Raw genomic sequence first — 21,940 nt, 5'->3', positions numbered from 1 at the left:
TTTTAAGGATATCCATCTTGCTCCACTTTCTTTATTTTTAACTTTAGATTTGCTTATTCATAGTTGTTTACAATTATTTTATTCCAGCTTGTATGTTTTTTCTTTTCTCTTAATTCTTTTGGATTACATTAAAAATTAATCTAAATTGATCTGGTCAAGATGGTAGTAAATATGTTACATCCTACCACAACCACATCAAAATTACAACTCAACTATAGACCAACCATCATTCAGAACTGCCTCAAGTCTAGCTAAACAGAATTTCTAAACTAAATATATAAATAAGAAGTTACATCGAGACTCATAGGAGGGGCTCAGAAGATTCTGAATAGGCTGGTCCCACACCATGTGTGGTGATTAAAAATGAGGAGGGATATCACAGCTGCAGAGGTTCTCCTGAGAAGTAAGGGGTCAGAGCCCTGCACCAAACCCCCAAAACAGGGTTCCAGTGCCAGGAAGAGAAGTCCCCATAACCTCTGACTGTGAAAATCAGTGGGGATTGTGGCTGAGAATGAGGAAGAGCTGCTCAATTCCCAGCAATTGCTCTTAAAAGGCCCATGAACAGACGTACTGGGACTCACTTGCTCTGAGCTCTAGCGCTGGGGCAGCAGCTCAAAAGGTGCAAGGGATATAGTGGGAGGAACTGAGTTGTCTGGCTTTGGGGCAACAGCTGAAGGGGCAGCTTTCTCCCAGACAGAAATGCTGGCAGAGGCAATTGTTCCTCTCTAAGCCCTCCCCACACAGAGCTGGCTAAAGAGCACTATATCAGTTTCCAACAACCAGGTGAACACTGTTCGCTCTGCCCTGGTGATTTCCTGAAATACCTGTCTCCTCCTCAACCTTCATGCCAGGCCCACCCAGTCTGTTTCTAGTAGCTTTTCCATATAAATGGCCTGTCTTGGCTCATGCTGCAGCTGTCCTAAAATTTCTGAAAGGTTCACAAAGCCCCAAACAAGCAACATCTGGCTTTGACATGCTCCATACTTCTTGCTAAGTGGTAGTAGGAGCAGCATTAGTGGCAGCCATCCTTGATTTACAGGTTGGCCTTAGAAAGCTTAGCCCAAGTAGAAACCCCCTGCAGACAGCTTTGTAGCACATGCTGGCTGGTCCTGGGCAGGGTACAGAGAGTAGCTGACCTTTACCTGCACCTCCTCAAAGTGTACCCAGCGATTAGTTTCAGACCACATCAAAGTACCACACAACTATTTCCACAAGCAACACACTCAAGGGGCAAACTCATCAGGCACCAGAGCCCCATTGACTCTGTGGGTTGACCCCTACAGAGCAGCTCCTCCACTGTAGTCAAGCCTGTCCTCGTAGCCCATCAGACTGGGATATATCCCTCCCATTGGTGTGTCAACAGCAATCAAGGCTCAACTACAACAGGAAGATGTACACAGCTCTCACAAGAGGCACATCTGAAACACCCAGCTCAGGTTACCAAGGAGGCCCTTCAGAAAACCTACTACATACGGCCACTCAACCAAGACTGAGAGACATCAGTTTTACTCTCTACATAGCAATAAATACAGGGAAGCAGACAAAGTGAGGAGACAAAGAAGCATGTCTCAAATAAAGAACAGAACAAAATTCCAGAAAAAGAACTAATAAGATAGAGACAGGCAATCTCCCAGATGCAGAGTTCAAATCACTGGTTTCAAAGATGCTTAATAAACTTATGGGAAGTGTAGAGAAACTAAGAACTTCAACAAAAAAGATAGAAAATATAAAATTAACATAGAAAACATAAAGAAGAATCAGTCAGAAATCAAGAATACAATAAATAAAATGAAGAATACATTACAGGAAATCAATAGTAGATGAAGCAGAAAATCAAATCTGTTTTGGAAGTAAGGAAGCAAAAAGACCAACAAAAGAAAAGAATCCAAAAAAATAAGGACAGTACCTGCTGGGACAACTTCAAGTGTACTAACATTCACATCTTGGGGTACCAGAAGAGAAAAGAGAGACCAAGAGATTGAAAACCTATTAAAAAAAAATAATGATGGAAAACTTCTCTAGCCTGGTGAATGAAATAGACATATAAGTTCAGGAAGGTCAAAGAGTCCTATAAAATATGAAGCCACACAAAGACACATTATAATTAAAATGTCAAAGGTTAAAGACAAAGATAGAACCTTAAAAACAGCAAGAGAAAAAATATTAGTTACCTACAAGGGAACTCCCATAAGACTGTCAGATGACTTCTCAGTAGAAACTTTGCAGGCAAGAAGAAATTGGCATGAAATATTCAAAATGATAAAAAACAAGCACCTAAAACCAAGACTACTCTATCCAGCAAGAATATAATTTTCAATTGAAGATTAAATTAAAGAGTTTCCCAGACAAAAAATAGCTAAAGGATTTTATCACTACCAAACTGGTATTACAAGAAATGTTAAAGGGTCTTTTTTAAGAAAAAGAAGAAAAACAAAAGATCAAAATTATGAATAAAAAATGGTAATAAATGCATATATAAATAATTACTTTAAATGAAAATGGATTACATGTTCCAATCAAAAACACACAGGGGCTGAATGGATAATATAACAAGACCTTCATATGCTGTATGCAAGAGACTCATTTCAGATCAAAAGACACACACAGATTGATAGGAATTGGAAAAATATATTTCATGAGTCTCTGTTAATTCTGGGCAGAACAGAATAGAATTGAACTAAAATGTAGGATATTGAGTTGGTGTTCAGAAAATCAGAGAAATGGTAGTTCAGTAGAAGAAAACAACACATTCTCTATCAGAAGAGTTGTAAATCAAAACTCATAGTACTGTTTTGATAAATAAATTGGGATATATATGCATATATATAAAATAAAATAGCAATTTGCAAATTAACCATCACTCCAGCTAGACCTACGTGCCACACCCACCAACCAATCAAAAGTGAGCATGCAAATTAACCTACCCAAGATGGCGGTGGCCACGGAGTGAGCAGGAGGCTTGGGTTTCCCCAACAATGGAGGAAGCCAGCTCTCCACATACCCTGGCCAGCCGAGGCCTCCACTCAAGCAACAAAGCTTCAATTATAAAAGATAAATAAATCCCAATAAAAATGACTGTGGCCAAGGAGCAAGCAGGAGGCTTGGCTTCTCTCAAGGCTACAAAGTTTCAATTATAAAAGGTAAATAAATCCCAGGTATCAGGGCCTCTGCTTGGGTCACTGGGGGGTGTGGCTGGCCTGCAAACCACAACAGGACCCTTGCCCAGGCCACCCTATACCCCAATGGAACCCCCACCCTGATTGGGGACACCCTTCAGGGCAAACCAGCTGGCCCCCACCTGTACATCAGGCCTCTATCCTATCTAATAAAAGAGTAATATGCAAATTGATTGTCACTCCAACACACAAGATGGCTGCCCCCATGTGGTCAAAGATCCTGCCCCCATGTGGACACAAGATGGCCACTACAAAATGGCCAACCAGGGAGGGCAGTGTGGATGATCAGGCCAGCAGGAGAGGGCAGTTGGGAGGGACCAGGCCTGAAAGGGAGGGCAGTTGGGGGCTATCAAGCCTACAGGAGAGGTCAGTTAGGGATGACCAGGCTGGCAGAGGAGAGAAGTTGTGGGTGACTGGGCCTGCAGGGAAGTGCAATTGGGGACCCAGGCCTGCAGGGGAGAGCAGTTGGCGGGAACCAGGCCTTCAGGGGAGGGCAGTTAGGGGCAAACAGGCTGGCAGGGGAGCAGTAGGCATCTATCAGGCTGGCAGGGGAGTGGTTAGAGGGTGATTGGGCTGACAGGCAGAAGCGATTAGGGACAATCAGGAACGCAGGAAGGCTATCAGTTGGGAGTGAGCAGACCTGGATTGTGAGAGGGATTTCTGACTGCCTGTTTAGGCACAATCCTACCGGGCCTAAATGGGCTGAGGGACACATACCTCTGCACAAATTTTGTGCACTGGACCTCTAGTATCTATACTAATAAAAGAGGAAAATGTATCTTCAATGCGCCCACAGCCAATCAGAGTGAGTATGCAAATTAGCACAACAAAGATGGTGGTTAATTTTCATACACTGAGGGAGGGAGGAGTGAAGACTGAAGATAGTATAGAAGGAAGAGGGAGGGAAAGCAGAAAGCAAGGCAGTTATGGGAGGGAAAGTGCGCGTGGTGAAGGCTGGTGGCGGCAGGTGGCAGAAAAGTGTGGGGCAGCAGTGTAAGGGAAAGCATAGGGCAGTGGTGATGGGATGAAAAGCACAGGGTGGGGATGCGGCTGCAGGAGGGAAAGTGTGGGGTGGGGGCAGAGATGGTGGGAGGGAAGGGAATGTACCAGGCGGTAGCGGGAGGCAAAGTGTAGGGCAGTGGTGGTGGTGGGAGTGAAAATGAGGGCGGCTGCAGGAGGAAAGCACAGGGTGGAGGGTGCGGGGTGGGGGGTAGAGGCAGCAGGGAAAGCACAAGGTGGGGGGCGAGGTGGCAGTGGCAGGAGGGAAGTCTGCCAGAAGCCCTATTCTTGAAGGAATCTTCCTGTAATGTGCCTCTAATATATATATAAAACATTCAGCAAGATCTGCCATGAAAAATTTTTTTTAATTAAACATTATTTCCTAAGCAAGATAAACATAGATCAGACCAATATTGAGAACCCATAATCTCTGAGAAGTAACCCTAAGCTAATGAAAAAAAAATGTCCAATTACTAATGGAGAAGTTGGAAGAGCAAGAAATAACTCCTGTTACTGATGGACAGGAGAGAATCTCATTCATTAGATGACTGTGGTACTTGGCATATCTTTCTTGAGTACAAATCCACCCTCTTTTACTTTATCTGGACAGGAGCCTTGGAGGGAATCAATGTAATCAGTTAACTTTGAAAAAGAAGTAGGCCATTATTGCTACAAGCCATAACTATTCTGCAAGGACAATGAAAGCATAGATGGTTCATCAATTACAATAATGGTTTTACTTGATTTTTCAGCTTTTGATTTGCTGAAGCCACATGCATTCAGCAGAAATTGGACTTTAAATTTTTAATTTTGATCTTTTCCTGGGCTAGTGATATGCAGTGTGATATTCTCTTCTGATTCTAGATAATGAGAGTGAGCAGTTGCCCCCAGGAAGGCACACATTCATAAGGGTAAACAACTGGTACTCTGTACTGCATTGTGTTGCTAATGTTTTTTTTAATATTGTGTTCTAAGAACATTTTAGGCAGATTAGGCCAAGCCATGATGTCTGGTAGGTTAGGTGCATTTTCAACTTAATTTTCAACATGTCTTAATACTTTCAGCTTCTTTTTCTAAAAAGAGAGCTAGGAGAATAGGAGAATCGGTAGCAGTTTTGTGTGTAGGAGTTGTTGATTTTTTGTTTTGCTTTTTCTTCACTGTAAACTACATCCGATAAAGAAGCTTCTTTGCCTTAAAAATAAAATGTATTTAATCAAGGCTCCTCAATTCTATTTATTTAGGGGGGTGGGTTAGGAAGATTTGAATATACTACTCTAATTCCTCTTATTACTTTTATGCTACTCCTTCAACTCATCATTTTTAAATATTTTAAATAATGTATTTTCCATACTCAAGTGTTTTATTACATCTTAATTATTATTTTACATTTAAATTAATTAGCTTAAGAAGTTTAAGATTTTTCAAATGTTTATCTAAAGTTCAACAACAATTCCTTTACTTTTGCATGTTTGTTTTTATTTGATTGATCCAAAGTAAAATATATGCAAATATATTTTCCTAAAAAGAGCATATATTATTCATTTTATTTAATTTCTCTAACTAGACTTATCTCTATATTAGTATGAAGAGATTTTCTGATTTGATTATATATATAAAACCCAGAGACCAGAAGAGCAGAATGACAGAAGGACTGCAATGACCAGTGGCTATCACGTGTACTGCAGCAGCCAACCAGACTGATCTGGGCCCCAATTACCCATCGCCCTCTGGCCTAGCCACCCATCGGCCCTCAATAGCCTGATTGGGGGAGGGGTCAGCTGCCAACCACCCGCCAGTCCAGCCCAATGGGCCCCCATCAGGGTAGACGGCCAAACCCCACCCAGGCACAAATTTGTGCACTGTGCCCCTAGTTATTTAATACTGGAATTCTAATTTTTAAGTGTTTGTAAATTAGTTTCTTTCTTTCTTTTTTTTTTTTTTTCCTTTTTATACTTTCTCATTGTTTGAATGCTTTTAAATATGTATAATTTAAAAATATGTCTAATTTTTCCAAAAACTACAGAGGTATTATTTTTAGGAAGTAAACCAAGGTTAAAGTATTAGAGCACTTCAATAGTTAAGGGGGAAAAATGGGAATAAGTTCTAGTAGAAGACTGAAAAGGTACAGGAAAGAAAAGTAGAAGGTAAAACAGGGGGAAAAAACAATGTTTCAGAAATCAATTAAAGAGTAAGCTTGAAATATTATATAAATCAATGGTGTAAAATAAAGGGGTTAAAATATTGAGCTTGCCAAGTCACTGGTGAGAGCAATTGGAACAACAATAATTGGTGCAATAGGCAGATAAATGGCATATGAAAATTTAATTATTAAGTATAAATTAGTAAGTATACATTGTCAATCCTAAAACATATACTGGTAACAATTAAGTTGTAGCAAGGTTAAATAAAAAGAAATCCTGTAAAATCAACTTATTTACTTTTTTTCTAACAAGGTACTAAAGCGTGGATTGAAGTCTTTAGTAAATATAGTTATCTTGATTTTAACAAAGGAACAAATTTGCATTGGAAAGAATACATTCCTTCTTACAAAATATATTTAGGCTATTTGGCAGGCTGGTTGTGAAATTGCAGATACCCCAGTTTCATTTTAACCCTAAAATTTTGATTCTAGACAATTTCCAAAAAAAAGTATGTCAAACAAAAATAATGATATTGAGTAGAGTAACTCTACATTATCTATAAAACTTTAAACAAAAGATAACTAATAAAATTTTATCAATGACTAATAAAAACAAATTGTGTTTTCTCCTTATAAAAGTCTTACTTGAACTTTTAATAAGTTAAAAGCTTACTGACTTTTAGATGTTCTATTTCATTTTCTCATGAGAAGTGATGTTAATGAGATGCCAACCAGTAAAGCCATGGGAAAGGGGGGAAATGTAAGATTCTTAGACGAAATTGAAAACAGAACATCACGAACTAGAAATTTTAAAATGCCTACTTATTTATTCTCACAAAAATTTTACCTTCTTTTTTCTCTGCTATCCATGTATTCAATTCTTGTATTGTTGCTTTGTCAATAGATATATGCACTTTCAGTTTATCCAATTCTTCCTGAAGATTTATCCTATGAAAATTAACAAAAGTAATTATTTAAATGAATAATGTAACAAACAAATAAAGGCAGCAGGTTATTTAAAAAATATATGAACTAAAAATACTAAAATAAAAGCAAAAATATATTAGCATTAACAAATCCTAACAATTATAATATTTTAATGAGGACCTGAACATTTAAAAATTGTAAGTTATTTTTAACTTAACCTAAATCAATATATTAAATACTTTAAAAACAGACTATATGGTTTTTAAAAATCATATATTGAGTTATCTGACCACTTCCTAACACTCGATATGCTATGTATAACATAATAAAAATGTTCATTTATACCACTGAAAGCAAAGATAGCAAATCTCTAGATGCCAAGACAAAGAACTCTTACTAGGAAAATGGAATTGACATTCCATCATGAGAGAGCTGGATCAAGTACTGCCCACGGAGACCTCACACCTTGAGACCTGAGTGGGCATGGAAGCTTATGCACAAGGCCCTTCATGACTGATAGATTAGTCTGGGCTAACTGTAGAAAGCTGGGAGACATAATATTGCTGAATAAAAACCTGAATACCAGAACTTGTCTGGTTAGAATTCTATAAAAAAGAGACTTCCTGTTCCAGTCTGAGGGTAGGACAGAGTGAATTATATGAGATCAGAATGCTAAGTCTCAAATTTGGGCCATATATATTTGCAGAGACCTGACAAATTAATAATAGTGTAAAAATGGGTTTATGGACAGTGTATACTGGAAAGTTCACAATCATCTAATAAGACAAGCTTCCACAATTGAAAGAAAGGATAGGAGAAACACCACCACAAACAATAATTGTCAAAGAAGTCAAGTTTGCAGATAAGAATACACATATAAATAACTTCAAAGCCATGAATGACAGTCTTCATTAATGACTGCTAAAATTGGTGAAGACACAAGAAAATATATAATAGAACAATTAAACTAATTTTTTATTTAAATTAGAGTTTTTAAAATGATGAAAAAAAGAAAAAGAGGTGACAAACATATTAAAAAGATCAGGGATTTATGGAACAAAAGAAGACAAATAAAAATAATTATATAAACTTTTATATAGAGAAATGCTAAATAAGTTAAATTTATTAATAATAATAACATAATTGAAATTTAAAACTCAGTGGGTGAATTAAATATAGACAAAGCTAATGAAAATTGGTAAAATCAAAAACCACACAAAGAAACAAAGAAAAGAAAAACAGTAACAATATAAAGTATGTTGGAATGAGATGTCCAGAAAACACCTAATAAAAATTATTCTAAGAAATATCTGAGAAGATTTGGGGGTGGGGAAACAATATTCCAAAATATGACCACTAAAAATTGAGAAGTGAGGAAAAGTATGAATAGATAAAGAAAAGATAAAAAGAATGCAAACAGGATAAATAAAACTAATCACACTTAGAAACAGTGAAACTGAAAAAGATAATTTTAAAACCCACCAAATTGTAAACAAAAATCAATTAACAACTAAAGAATTTTGGAATGAAAACAAACTTCTCATAAACAAAAAAAGCTAAAAGAAAAATAAGTAATATTTTCCACATTCCAAGGTTTACTATTCATGCATCATAGATGAAAGAGCTATTAACAATATAATTTAAGAAAAGAACTCGAAACCATTGAAAGAAACAAAATAGGCAATGATGATGAAATACATTAGTAAATGTATACATGTAACTAAACAGCATTATTATTCACAGCAATCATAACAATATTGAAGTGAAGGTAGATATAAAATAAGTTAGAACTGAAGTTCTGAACAACAAAATGATATAAGAACGTGGAAAGGATCCGAGTTAAAGCATTGAAAAATCTTTGCATTCATTGTTGTACCAGAATAGAGGTAGTTATGAACTTCAGACTTTGTCAAGTAAATGGTGTATGCTATAATTTCGAGAAAAAGCATTTAAAGAATGAAAAACAAATATAAAATTTTCAAATGAGAAGAGGTAAAAAAGAGAAATACAGAAAATGTAATCAAATAGAGTTTGGATTAGGTTCCTACTTTGTTTAGCTAACGACATGGAACAAACTGAAGCAAGATGGCCACACAAAGAAAAAGCAGATGTAGCTCATCTCAATTTAGTTTTCCTTGGCTCTCAAATCACTAACCCAGCAGAACAAAGGGCTACAGTTGCTGGTAATGTTATTTCTTGCTTCTTTATTTTATACTTACAGCATATTCTTTTTTTCACAAATAACTCACACAATCCCTACTTCTAATAAGAAGTATTTATAAACATCAGGGGCCACTTACTCTTAAGTCAAACTAAGTTTCAAGAAACCACATCTTACTGGGTGTTTGAAGGAGGGGCTGACAGAGTCAATGCCCAGGCATTCCTGAGCCAGATGAATATTGCCTATCTACAAACAACCCACTTAACCTGAGGTTTCAATTTTATACTCTGTTGAGTCTGAGGACCACAATTCAGAGTCTACTACTTACTGAACAAATTACATAAAATGACTATATTTAAATGCTAGACAATAAGCAGCAGAGAACTATGATCTCTGAAGGTTACAAAATCAACAGAGTGAAACTGAGGGTCCTTATAACTGATTAAATTTTAAATCCTAGCTCTAGAAATTATCCCCCATCCACTCAGTCTTTTGCCCAGATAATCAGCAACTCTGAGGCAGCAGGAGAGAGTAAACCCAGACATGACTAAAGGTCAGATGGTCCAGACCTCTAGGAGGCTAGAATGAACATCTTGACTTAAATTATGTTTCAGTTCCTGAGCCCTAAGGTGGAATGACCCCCTGTTTACTTTCCCATAAGACTGTTAGCATAGGTAGCAAGCTAGGTATCAACAAAAAAGAATGGAGCTAGACATCTAATTAAATGGGATTCACTAGGAAGCGACAGCTTCACAGACATCCCAGGGGACAACCACATCCTAAGCCAAAGGGACTAAAGTCCCTGAGTATGCAGAAGCAGGCAGGAGTGAACAGCTTTCCAATCTCCCCAGGAAACAACCAATCTGGTCCTGCAAACCAGGAGGCTGGAGTGGAACCAGCCCAGGGGGAAATTCCTTTGCTGGGCACATGCACAGTAGAAGCCATGACGGGCAGGGGGAGGTCCTTCCACTAAGCTTATGTGCAGTACAAGTCAGATGACAAAACAGAACTGTGAGGCATGCACATTAGAAGCCAAAATTGGGATCAAAAAGGGAAGAAGGTTAGCCTGAAAAAAAAAAAAAAATCAGATAGAATAACGGCATGGAACCCCAGAAGGTCCAGGAAAGAGACTGGGTAGGGGGAGGGGCCAGCACAAGCCTGGGAAGAAAAAGGACAGAGATAGTTTGAAAGAAAACCAACTCTCCCCTATGGCCAATGTAATATAATCAAAGCTTAACAAAGGCTTTAGGGACTCTTCATAGCAGCCACAGGGGCCTGGGTGTGGCAAGCAAGTAGGAGGAGGATGCGCAGCACCGAAAGCTGGACAGATGGGAGCAGAGACTGTGCTGAACTACGAGAGCCTTGGATGTGAGGCTAATGGCAAGGCAGCTCTGGCTTCTGGTCTCTTCCTGGTTTTGTTGCAGCCCCAGAGGCTGGACTTCTTCTGCAGCAAGACTGAGCTGAGCCACCTGGCCATGGATGAAACATCAGGAACCTGGTGGCAGTCCTCTGTTTTTGCTCTCATAAATCTGGTCACTACACTTCATCCTCCTCTGCATGTATCTTTGAAATGCATTTGCCCCAGTAACAACTAGACAGAGGGATGTTGGCAAAGACATGAAGAAATGATTTATTATATACATTCACCCCAGTGTCTCGAGATATTTGCCCTATATAACCTATAATTTACATGCCATTGGGGAGGAGGAAGCTACAAGGAAAAAGAGCTAAAGAAATCTACATAAGAATTCTTCTGATGATTATTTGTGGTGTCAAACTAAAGCCCTGTGAAGCCTACCTGGAGCCATGTGTTTTGCTCAATATTTTAGTTCCAGGTCCCAGCATATTTACAACTAGTGAATGAAAGCACAAGCAATACAAAGGGTCACACAGATTTGGTTATATGTAACTAATATGATAAATCTCCATAGTTGAAAGGCCTATTTAACATATTGTTTACTTAGCTAAAATTATTTACTTGCTTCCAGGCCCCAATACTTCAACAATCTCTTGAGTGAATTCTAAAAGCCTATCTATAAGTCTTAATTTGCACCATATTCTGAAGTCTTCTACAGACAGATAAAAGGATTAGTATAAAGAACTCTGGTATTTGGGGCTCTAGCTCAACAACGAATTAGGTTTTGTGCTAATCTTGTTCTAAAACTCCCTACACTCTTAGTTAAAAATACTTTACAGATGAATTTAGTTTTAAAGACTTCAGTCTCACTGGACAAATTTCTTGTCCCTATTTCTGAATCATAAAGTAACTGAGAGTCAAGCCTGTTGCCACATAGCCTTGAAATCTATTGTCTCTTAAAGGACCCTGATAACTTGTACAACCCTTGATAACTCAGAAATTCTTTGCATTTGGCTTATGATAACCTGTGATGTTACAGGCAGACTGATTTCTCAAGAACAGATATATTTAAATTTTCAACTTATTAGTTCATTTCATTAACTCTTATCTGTGATATTATAGACTGTTTGCCAAAGCCATAAAAATAGTACCTGGGACAACTGGATATTCACAAGGCGAAGAATAAAGTTGGGCCCCTACTTCACACCAAATTTAAAAAAAAAAAATAACTAAAAAATAAACTGAACATATAAATATGAGTTAAAACTACAAAACAGAAAAAAACATGGGTATAAATTTTCATAATCTTTGATTTGGTGATGGCTATATAGATATAATGCCCAAACCTTAAGCATAAAAAGAAAAAATAAACTGGACTTCATCCAAATTAAAAACTTTTGTGCATAAAAGGACTGTATTAAGAAAGAAAGAAAAAACTACAGAATGGAAAATAATATTCAGAAATGTCTAAGAAAAAGAATATGCAAATAACACTACAAAAAGATATCATTTCATACTCAATAAGATGATTATAACTTAAGAGAAAGAAAAAAGAAAATAACAAGTATTAACAAAGATGTGGAGAAAGTGGAATCTTCCCTTAATAGACTCCTGGTGGAAATGTAACACAATATAGCTACTATGAAAACAGTTTGGTAGTTCCTCAAAAAGTAATTATTTGCACATATTTTGGATACTCACACTTATTTTCAGGTAAGAACCAAAAGTGAAGTAGAAAAGAGAGAAAAATAATAAATTATGTTTGAAAATTAAAGCAAATCTAAATAGTTTTCCAATGTATTTAGAGAAAATATTTAAGACAAGTATATAATAAAGGGTGGAGCACAAAGGGACAAATATAAAATTAAGGTTTCTACATTCCACCTAAAATGGTAAAATGTTGATACCAGCAGACCGTAATGTTATGTATATATTACACTTAGAGCAAACATTGAAAAACTAACTTAAAGGGATATATTCAAAAACTCTATAGACAAACAAAAAGGTAATTCTAAAAAAAATGTTCAAGTAACACATTGGAAAGAAGGAAAAGAGAAACAGAGGAAACAAAATAACAACATGGCAAAGTTAGTTCTAAGATATTAACAATTACATATAATAAAAGGCTAATATGAAAATTGTACCCTAGACCAGTGAGTGGGGCCGGCCCACCAACCACCCATGGCCCCTCCCCCTCACTGGTCTCACCCTATTGGCCCCTATGGGGGTGGGCTAGCTAGACTTGATCTGTGCATGAATTCATGCACCAGGTCTGTAGTATAGGTATATCAGCATGCAAAAATGTAAGCTACTCTATATACTAGCAAATAATACCATTTATAATAGCTCCAAAATGAAAATACTGTTTTTTCTACTTTAAAAAAAAATTACTGAATTTACTGGGGTGACATTAATTAATAAAATTATATAGGTTTCAAGTATGCAATTCTATAATGCATCATTTCTATATTGTACTGTGTTGTGTTCACCACCCAAAGTCAAGTCTCCTGTCACCATTTATCCCTCTCTTCCTTTTTCTACCTACCCCAATCCCCTTTCCCTCATAATCACCATACTGCTGTCTGTGTCTATGAATTGTTTTGTTTTTATTTTGTTTAATCCCTTCACCATTTTTAACAAATATCTAACAAAAGTATTAAATATATAGAATCTACATGATAAAACTATAAAACATTGATAAAAGAAATTATAGTAAATTAAGAAATATGCCATATTCATGAAATAGAAGACTCAACATATTAATACATCAATTCTCTACAAGCTGGTCAATAGATTTAGCACAATTTAAACTAAGATTCCAACATTGTTTTGGTAGCCACAGCTATTTTTCCTTACCTATTTTTGTAGTTAAAACTTATATGGGAAAGGAAAGAAAAGCCATAACAATTTTGAAAAAGAATGAAACTACTTGACTCACACTAAGTTTAAGACTCCTCAGAAAGCTACAGTAATCAAGACAATGTGGTGTTCACTAAAGTTTAGTGATTAAGATTAATGGAAATAAATAAAATCTGCAGTAGGCTGACAGAAAATATATTCAGTTAAGATTTGACAGTTACAAAGGCAATTCATTAGAGAAAAAGCAGTCTTCAAAAGTGATGTTCATATTACTGGACAAAAATTTGCAAAAAATACAAAATAAACTTCAACCTGTAATTTAAAACCTATACAAATATTAGCTCAAAATGGATCACAGAGGTAAATATAAAACTTTCAAAGAAAACGTGGGAGAAAATACTTATTACCTCAGGTCAGAAAAATAGTTAGAGATAATATCAAAGCTATGATCCATAAAAGAAAAAAAATTATTAAGTTGAGCATAAAAATGAAAACTTTTGTCATTTAAAAGACACTGTTAAGAGAATGAAAAGGTAATCTAAAGAGTGGGAGAAAATATTTACAAATCACATATTTGATTAAGGACTTATATTAAGATTATATAAAAAAACAAAGATTATTTAATTGATTTAATAATTATCAGCTCTTAATGGGCAAACATTTTGAATAGAAACTCAAATAAATAAATATATATATATATAAAGACAGCACATAAGCATGTGAAAAATTATCAATACCATTAGCCATTCAGGAAATGCAAATTAATATCACAATGAGATACCAATGCATTAAAAAAAATAATGACAACACTAAATGCTGATGAGAATTAGAACAACTTGATCCATATGCATCCTGGTGGGATGAAAAATGGTATAGCTACTCTGGAAAACAATTTGGAAATTTCTTATCCTATGTAATAAAAGAGTAATATGACAATCACTCCAAGACACAAGATGGCTGTGCCCATGTGGTCAAAGACGGCTGCCCCCATGTGGACATAAGATGGCCGCCACAAGATGGCTTGCAGGGGAGGGCCGTTGTGGGCAATTAGGAGTGACCAGGTCAGGAGAGGAGAGTAGTTGGGGGTGACCAGGATGGCAGAGGAGGGCAGTTGAGGGAGACTAGGCCAGCAAAGGAAGGGAGTTGGGGGCAACCCAGGCCTGTAGGGGAGGACAGATGGGAGAAACCATGTCAGCAGGGGAGGGCCGTTGGGGGTGGGGGTGGGGGGGACCAGGACTACAGGGTAGGATAGTTGGGGGGGACCCAGGCCTGCAGAGGAGGAAAGTTGTGGGAGAACAGGCCTGCAGTGGAGGAAAGTTGTGGGGGACCCAGGCTGCAGGGGAGGACAATTGTGGGTGATCGGCCAGCAGAGAGGACAATTATGGGTGATTGGGCCAGCAGAAGAGGGAAGTTGGGGGAAAACAGGCCAGCAGGGTAGGGCAGTTTGGGGGGACCAGGCCAGCAGGGGAGGGCAGTTTGGGGGGGAACCAGGCTTTCAGGGGAGGACAGTTGGGGGGATAAGACCTGAAGGGGAGGACAGTTAGGGGTGACCAGGCTATCAGGGGAGGGCAGTTAGGATTGACTGGACCAATAGGGGAAGGCAGTTGGGGGTGACCAGGCCTGCAGGGGAGGGCAGTTTGGGGCAATCGGGCTGACCGGGGAGCAATTAGCCATTGATTAGGCTGGCAGGTAGAATCGGTAAGAAGCAATAAGGCAGAGGCAGGAGAGCGGTTGGGAGCCAACAGTCCTGGATTGTGAGCAGAATGTCCAACAGACCATTTAGGCCCGATCCCTAAACGGGCGGTCAGACATCCCTCAAGGGGTTCCAGATTGAATAGGATGCTGGTTGGGCTGAGGGATACTCCACTCCCATGCACAAATCTCATGTACCAGACCTCCAGTAGTTATATATGCACTTACCATATATCAGTAATGCAACTAAGAATATTTCCCTTAAAAAGTCAAAAAATTATTCTCATGCAAAAACCCATATATTGCAGGTCTATTCATAATTAAAATACAAAACAAAACAAAGCAAAACAAAACAAAAAAAACACAGGAAAATATCCAAATGTTCTCTAGGATAGAAATAAATTCACTTTGGAACATCCATACAATAGCAATAAAAAGGAACAAACTGGATGAACCAATATGAATGAATCTTAAAAGCATTTTGCTAAGTGAAAGAAGCCAGTCTCAAAAAGGTAAAGCTTATATAATCCCATGTACATGGCATTCTGAAAAAAAGCAAAGCCATTGTGAGGAAGAATATTTCAGTGGTTGCCAGGAGTTAGGGATTTGACTATGACTACAAAAAGGCAGAAAAAGGAAATTTTTTTGAAGTAAAGAAACTAGTTCATATCCCAATAGTGGTCTTACTCAAATCTATTGTATAAATATAAATATAAACATAAATATAAACATAAATATAAATTTATATACTATATGTTATAACTCATAACACTATATGCTAAAAATTTCACTTATTATATATAAAATTTTAAAAAGCAAATAAATTATTTCCTCATTATAAACAAATTTTAATGAATAAAATATTTACATTTGTAAGACTTGTTCCACTATAATACTTTTAGTTTTATTTTAACACTAGAGGCCCGGTGCATGAAATTCATGCATGGGGACAGGGGTAGGTCCCTCAGCCTGACCTGAGCCCTCCAATCTGGGAGCCCTCAGGGGATGTCCTACTGACGGTTTAAGCCCTTTTCCCAGGGTTCTCTGCTCTCTGCAGACCTGCCTGCTTGATGCTGCTGCAGGCTCTAGTGTCTGCTCTCTGCGGGGGCCTGCTTGCCCCTGGATGCCACAGCCAGGGACAAGCAGGGCCCTGCTGTCTGCTCACCCTGGTGTCTGCTCTTGGCAGGGACTTGCTTGTCCCTGGCTGTAGCAGCCAGGGGCAAACAGGGCCCTGATGTCTGCTGTCAGAGAGGGGCCGATTTGTCCCTCACTGCAGGGAGGACTAAAAAGTCTGGGGGACTCCAGCGGGGCTGAGAGGACTGAGAACCACCATCTCATGGCTATGGGCATCTCCATATTTGTGACTGAGTGACGGTCAACATGCATATCCATCTTTGTTAGATAGGATCATATTTCATTTGAACATTTAATACTGAACTTGTTTCCAAGGACATTCCTTGAGATTACAAAAGTGTCTAATACTCTTATTTTATTCACCTAGCAGAGTACCTGTCACAGAGCAGTAGCTCAAATATACTCATTAACTAAAATAAATGTTTCACAAAATAACTCAACCCTCCCCCCACAAAGCACTACTATATGATTTAAAGTTTATATCAGCTATTTTTCATTCTTTAAAGTTTATTAACCCAAGTTTCACTACATTTAACTAAGTTAATACTTACATTTACAAATGGCTATCACAAATGAATTTAAACAGATTTCAGGAAGGAAAAAATTCCACACTTTTTGTAATGACTCTTAACATTTAATTCAAAGAGCTACCTGTAACATACACACATTGCTGAATGAGCAGAATGTTCTAACAGTTCTCTTGCTTTCTTAAACAGGCCTCATTATTTTTTCTTTAGTTCTATTTCATTGATGAATAAACCCCAAATAATAATCCCCATTTATAGCTAAACTCTGTCTGGAGTCTTCTTGAATAGACTAGATTTCGCAACTAAGTAAATCAGTTTTCTCACCTAATTCACTTCGTTCAAAATTAACTTTCATTTATGTAGACAAAAATAACACTAAAGATTACCAGAGAATGAATTGGTATGTACTACAATATGGATAAACATTAGGAAAACATTATGCGGAGTGAAAAGAGGTTAGTCACAAAGGAACAAAAGTTATGTAATTTCATTCATATAGAATGTTCAATATAGGAAAATCCATAGACAAAGAAAGTAGATTAGTGGTTACTATTGCTGGTAGGTGGAGGGAATGGTAAGTGGAAGAATTGGGGAGATTACAGCTAAATGATGTTGAGATTTTAGGGAGGGGGGCTTAATGAAAATTTTCTAAAATTTATTGTGATGCACAACTGTTCAAATATATTAAAAGCTATTGAACTATTCACTTTATATAGTGAATTATATGCCTTATGAATTATAACTCAATAGAGCCATTGAAATTATCAGGGAATGTTTCTGGGACAAATTTATAAAATTATTTTCAAGATAAGAGACTACTATTAGCATCGAGAAATTAGCACTAATAGAGTGTAGTACACTTTAAGAGGTAATTGGAAGTATACATTTAAATCCAATATGATCATTTGCTCAAATATTTACAATTACATAGAAAAAATAGTAATCTGAAGTTACATGTGGTATTATATAGTATATAAGATTTTTACTTATAGCTAAGAAAATTCAATATCTAATTATATTATGCCACACATAATGCTATATTCTAGTAATCTAAAAAATATCCAGGCTTTCCCCAAAAATGCATGCTCTAGATATCAAAAATTAACTCTAAATGAGCAAATAGTTAAGTAGCAAAAGAACTAATTATGTTGTTCTATCTCCTTTTTGTTTAAAAAAAAGTACTCTTTTTTTTTCTAAGCTGAATATAATAGCCTGTGAATTATAAGATCAATGAATAAAACTGTATGTTTTCTAAAATATGAGAATCCTTCATCAAGTTTTATACTTATAGCAGCTAAAAGACCTATGTGAGGGATCAGCATTAAGCCCTAAGGACAGGCAGTGCACAACAAGAAAGAAAGCAATTCCCTAGTGTCTTTTGCAGGTCACTACCAAGGACCATGTTAGCAGATACATACCAGACCCTTAACAGGCAGTTCTGCTGCTACCAGTAATTAGCTTGGACAGCTCTGGCTCCAAGAGTAGCAGCAAGGCTACACCATAATGAGCTCAACTGGGATTAGCAGGACAGGGCAGGGAACCAAGAGAGCTCAGGCATTCTGCACTGCGTATGTATCTAGGAGATCAAACAAGGATGGCTGGCTAGGTTATCCCCTCTCCACCTCATTCCAAAAATGAAGCACGGCAGTGTCTAAAATACAGGCTAATGAAGAGCGACACCTCCAACAGATGAGAGCCACTTTAATTAACACAATCCCTAGATCATATTATGTAGTTGCAGCTAGAGCTAGCTAATGTGCAACATGTTATTGCATTATACATATATATTTTACAAACTAGTCCTTTTTTAACATTTTAACTAGCCTAAAAAAACATGATTTCATTTCCAAATTTTCTAAGCATTTCTCTCAGGGCCTTTAATTCACAAAAACTTTCTCCCAAATGTTTATTCTAAGCCCATATTGTTAAGACAAAAAAAAAAAAAACAAAAAAAAAAAACCTTACTTTTGAATCTTTAGTTCCTGGTTTTCTCTTTTGAAATAGGCCAGTTCATTCCAAACAGCATCAGAATCTTCTTGTCTAAGTTGTTGGGGATCTGCTCTCTTTATTTTAAAAATAGGACTGAAATCAGAAAAATAAAGTTGCTTTCTTCCTTAACATATTCAAAGTGCAATAAAAATCCATATAAATATTCCCTAAATTTTAAAAATATCTATTGACCAAACAGCTAATTCAAGCTCACTATTTATGGAATTAATTCCCTAAAACCCAAGTACATAGAAATTAAAATCCTGTATCATAATTTCCTAAAACATTAAACTGTTATTGTGGAAAGCAAACTTTCAAGCAGACACATGTTATTATATTTTTCTCATTCATTCTACTAGTAATAAAACATACATTGTAAGATTGTCACAGTTTCTAAAAAAGGCTATAGTCAATCAAGCTATTATCAGTGAATATAAGTAGAAAGTAGTTTTCATACTTGCAGTGACTACTAAAAAGTTAGGTGAGCATCTAAATTATTATATCACTGCTTTACTGACAAGCAATATGAAACATTTTCCATTCTTCAAAGAAAGAAAATTAGATGTGACAATTAGATCTACAAAGCATGCCAAATGCCTTTTATGTTTTCATTTTCTGTACATAAACTCTTCGTTTTTACTTTGTAAAAGTGCTGTACTGGCCAATTTAGAAATAGTATTTCTCTATAGAATAGACCAATGTGTACCATCAACACTGTCCTAAAGGAACCTTCTCAAAAAATGAGAGGGAAGTAGATTTTCTGTACTCATTCAGTCCTTTCCCCTTTGTTGATACTGTTAACAGGGGAGTCACTTATGACTAACCAACATCTGAACACCTGTTCAAGAGCAATTGAACTGAGACCTCCAATTCATTCAGATAAGCTGCAGAACAAACTAATGAATAGTAAAGATTTTCAAATTACATACTAAGTTTAATTAGTTTTAAGGTAGTTAACTATATATGTGTGAACTTCACATTTCTCTTTCAATGAAAACTTACTTTTTGAGTCATAAATATGTAACACCAATATTTTATTTATTTAAAATAGTTTTCAATCAGATAAATATGAACAATGAACAATTTTTGCCTTAAGTTATAGCATTTATTAAGCTACACTAATGAAGTAAAAATATATATAAGAATTCATAATTACTTATGCTAATAATTTCTGCAAATGGTAGAAAAACCTGTAATTGCTAGCAAATTTCTGTTTCCATTTATTGTATTCTCTATTTAAAAATTCACAATAAAGATTTAACAAATAATTTCTTTAAAATCAAACAAAAGCCATTAAAACACTTATCTGATGCTACTCCATTCCATTTAATATTTAGGGAAATGCCTTTACGAGCTATGTAACTCACATGCCACTGCCTTCTTCCCACTGTTTTAATTGCTCTTTTACTGCCCTGTAGTTGGTCTGTAACATCTGTAGCCTTTCCTTGCGTTTTTCATGGGCATCTCTTAGCTCATCATTTTCTTGGCTCTATAGAACACAAAAAAAGCAAGCACACAAGTCTGAAGTAAGTATTAGCATAATGTTACATGTAAAAGGTTTCCTATCAAAATATGAAATTTAGAATAATTTATAAATATGAATGAATTTATGCTACTTATGTAATTTAAGAAAAAAAGTATTCCTAAAGTCACAAGATTGCTTGATAAATTTGACTTTCATTGATTTTTTTTAAAGCTGATTAAGTAATTTCAAATATTTGCTATCAAATTAGTTTTCTTTCCCTGTTGTTAATACATACAAATGTTTATTAAGCCCATATTATAGATGTTTTATTTTTATTTTTCACAAAAGAATTTGTCTATATATTAACCTGATTAGTTTGTTAATTATAAGTGAACATATAATTTATATAAGTGGCTTTAATATTCTTCAGCCCATGTATTCATGATTAGTCTGTTGCAAGACACAATAATTACACATGAGGAAGAAAATCAGTTTGACCCTATGCTAGGAGTTAGCCTTTTGGGTTGTACCACGAAGAACTAAAATGGAAAAGTTGGAGAGGTCATGAAATAGACAAACAAACATTACTCAGTTAAAGAGTTGTCTTAAATAAAGCACATACAATAAATATTTATTTTTAGATACAATATAACCACAAAATGAACTTATAAAGGCCAAATTTTCAATTCAGAGGATATATTTATAATATTATACTTATGAACTATGTTTCTCAAAGTAAAGTAAGTAAATTCTTGAGTTTTTTTTACCATTGAGAATTTCAAATTTGTTTTTTAAGTTCTCATATTTCTGTATGAAGGAACTTATATACTTATTTAGTGAGGTCAAGAGATACTCTCTAATAGTATAGTGAGTTTAGATAGTAGGCACATGGCAGTCAGAAAGATCTGAATTCCATTCCTGAAGCTTCCTCCTGTTAGCTGCATGCATAATCTTAAGAACAGTATATAAATTAATTCCATTTCTTTTTCTCTTAAATATACAAGGACAGAGATTTAAACTATGATGACTAAATTAAATGAGCACTGTGATTGCTCTACAGGGGCACAAAGCATAACTCAGCTTCCTTATGGTTCTTATCATTTGGAAGCCAAATTCACTGTTTTCCTTGACTATCTATTTCTCTTATCAATAGTAAGATAATATCTAGTTTGCATTATTTTATTGCAATTCTACCTTTTTCATTCTACTCTGAATAAATGTCTAGGCGATAACTTCAGTAATTCTATTAAATAGTTATTAGAAGTATTTGAGTCATTTGTGTACCAAGTGCTAAAAAGTAACATGGTTCATATCATAGTTAAAAATCCCAGCTTCTGAATTCATTTTTGTTCATTTCAACCTAAGACCAATATTTTAAGAGCCTAAATACAGGGTATTAAGTGCTGATAGGAGTTGAAGTCCTTTAGCCTCCCATCACTCTGCCTGTCCCCTTTGGGGCTTCACCACATTATTCTCTTTGTCCAGTTACTATGGATATATGAATATACCATACA

General features: G+C 36.2%; 1 protein-coding gene across 6 annotated transcripts in view; it reads right to left on the bottom strand.

Annotated features, from left to right (window-relative positions):
* Positions 1–21,940, bottom strand: part of CNTLN (centlein) — a 227,117-nt gene that overhangs the window by 86,309 nt on the left and 118,868 nt on the right. For all 6 annotated transcript variants that reach the window (XR_006741321.1, XM_036434125.2, XM_036434127.2 and 3 more), the window contains 3 exons: positions 20,329–20,450; positions 18,938–19,054; positions 7,163–7,263 (listed from right to left, as the gene is read on the bottom strand). Coding sequence is in view for 5 of the 6 variants with exons in the window: in XM_036434125.2 (XP_036290018.1) it covers positions 7,163–7,263; positions 18,938–19,054; positions 20,329–20,450 (340 nt within the window). In the remaining variant the exon portion in view is untranslated. The remainder of the gene's footprint in view (positions 1–7,162; positions 7,264–18,937; positions 19,055–20,328; positions 20,451–21,940) is intronic.

The sequence above is a fragment of the Pipistrellus kuhlii genome, unplaced genomic scaffold (genome assembly GCF_014108245.1).
Source record: "Pipistrellus kuhlii isolate mPipKuh1 unplaced genomic scaffold, mPipKuh1.p scaffold_m20_p_12, whole genome shotgun sequence".
Taxonomy (NCBI): domain Eukaryota; kingdom Metazoa; phylum Chordata; class Mammalia; order Chiroptera; family Vespertilionidae; genus Pipistrellus; species Pipistrellus kuhlii.
This window is presented reverse-complemented; position numbering and strand designations above follow the sequence as displayed.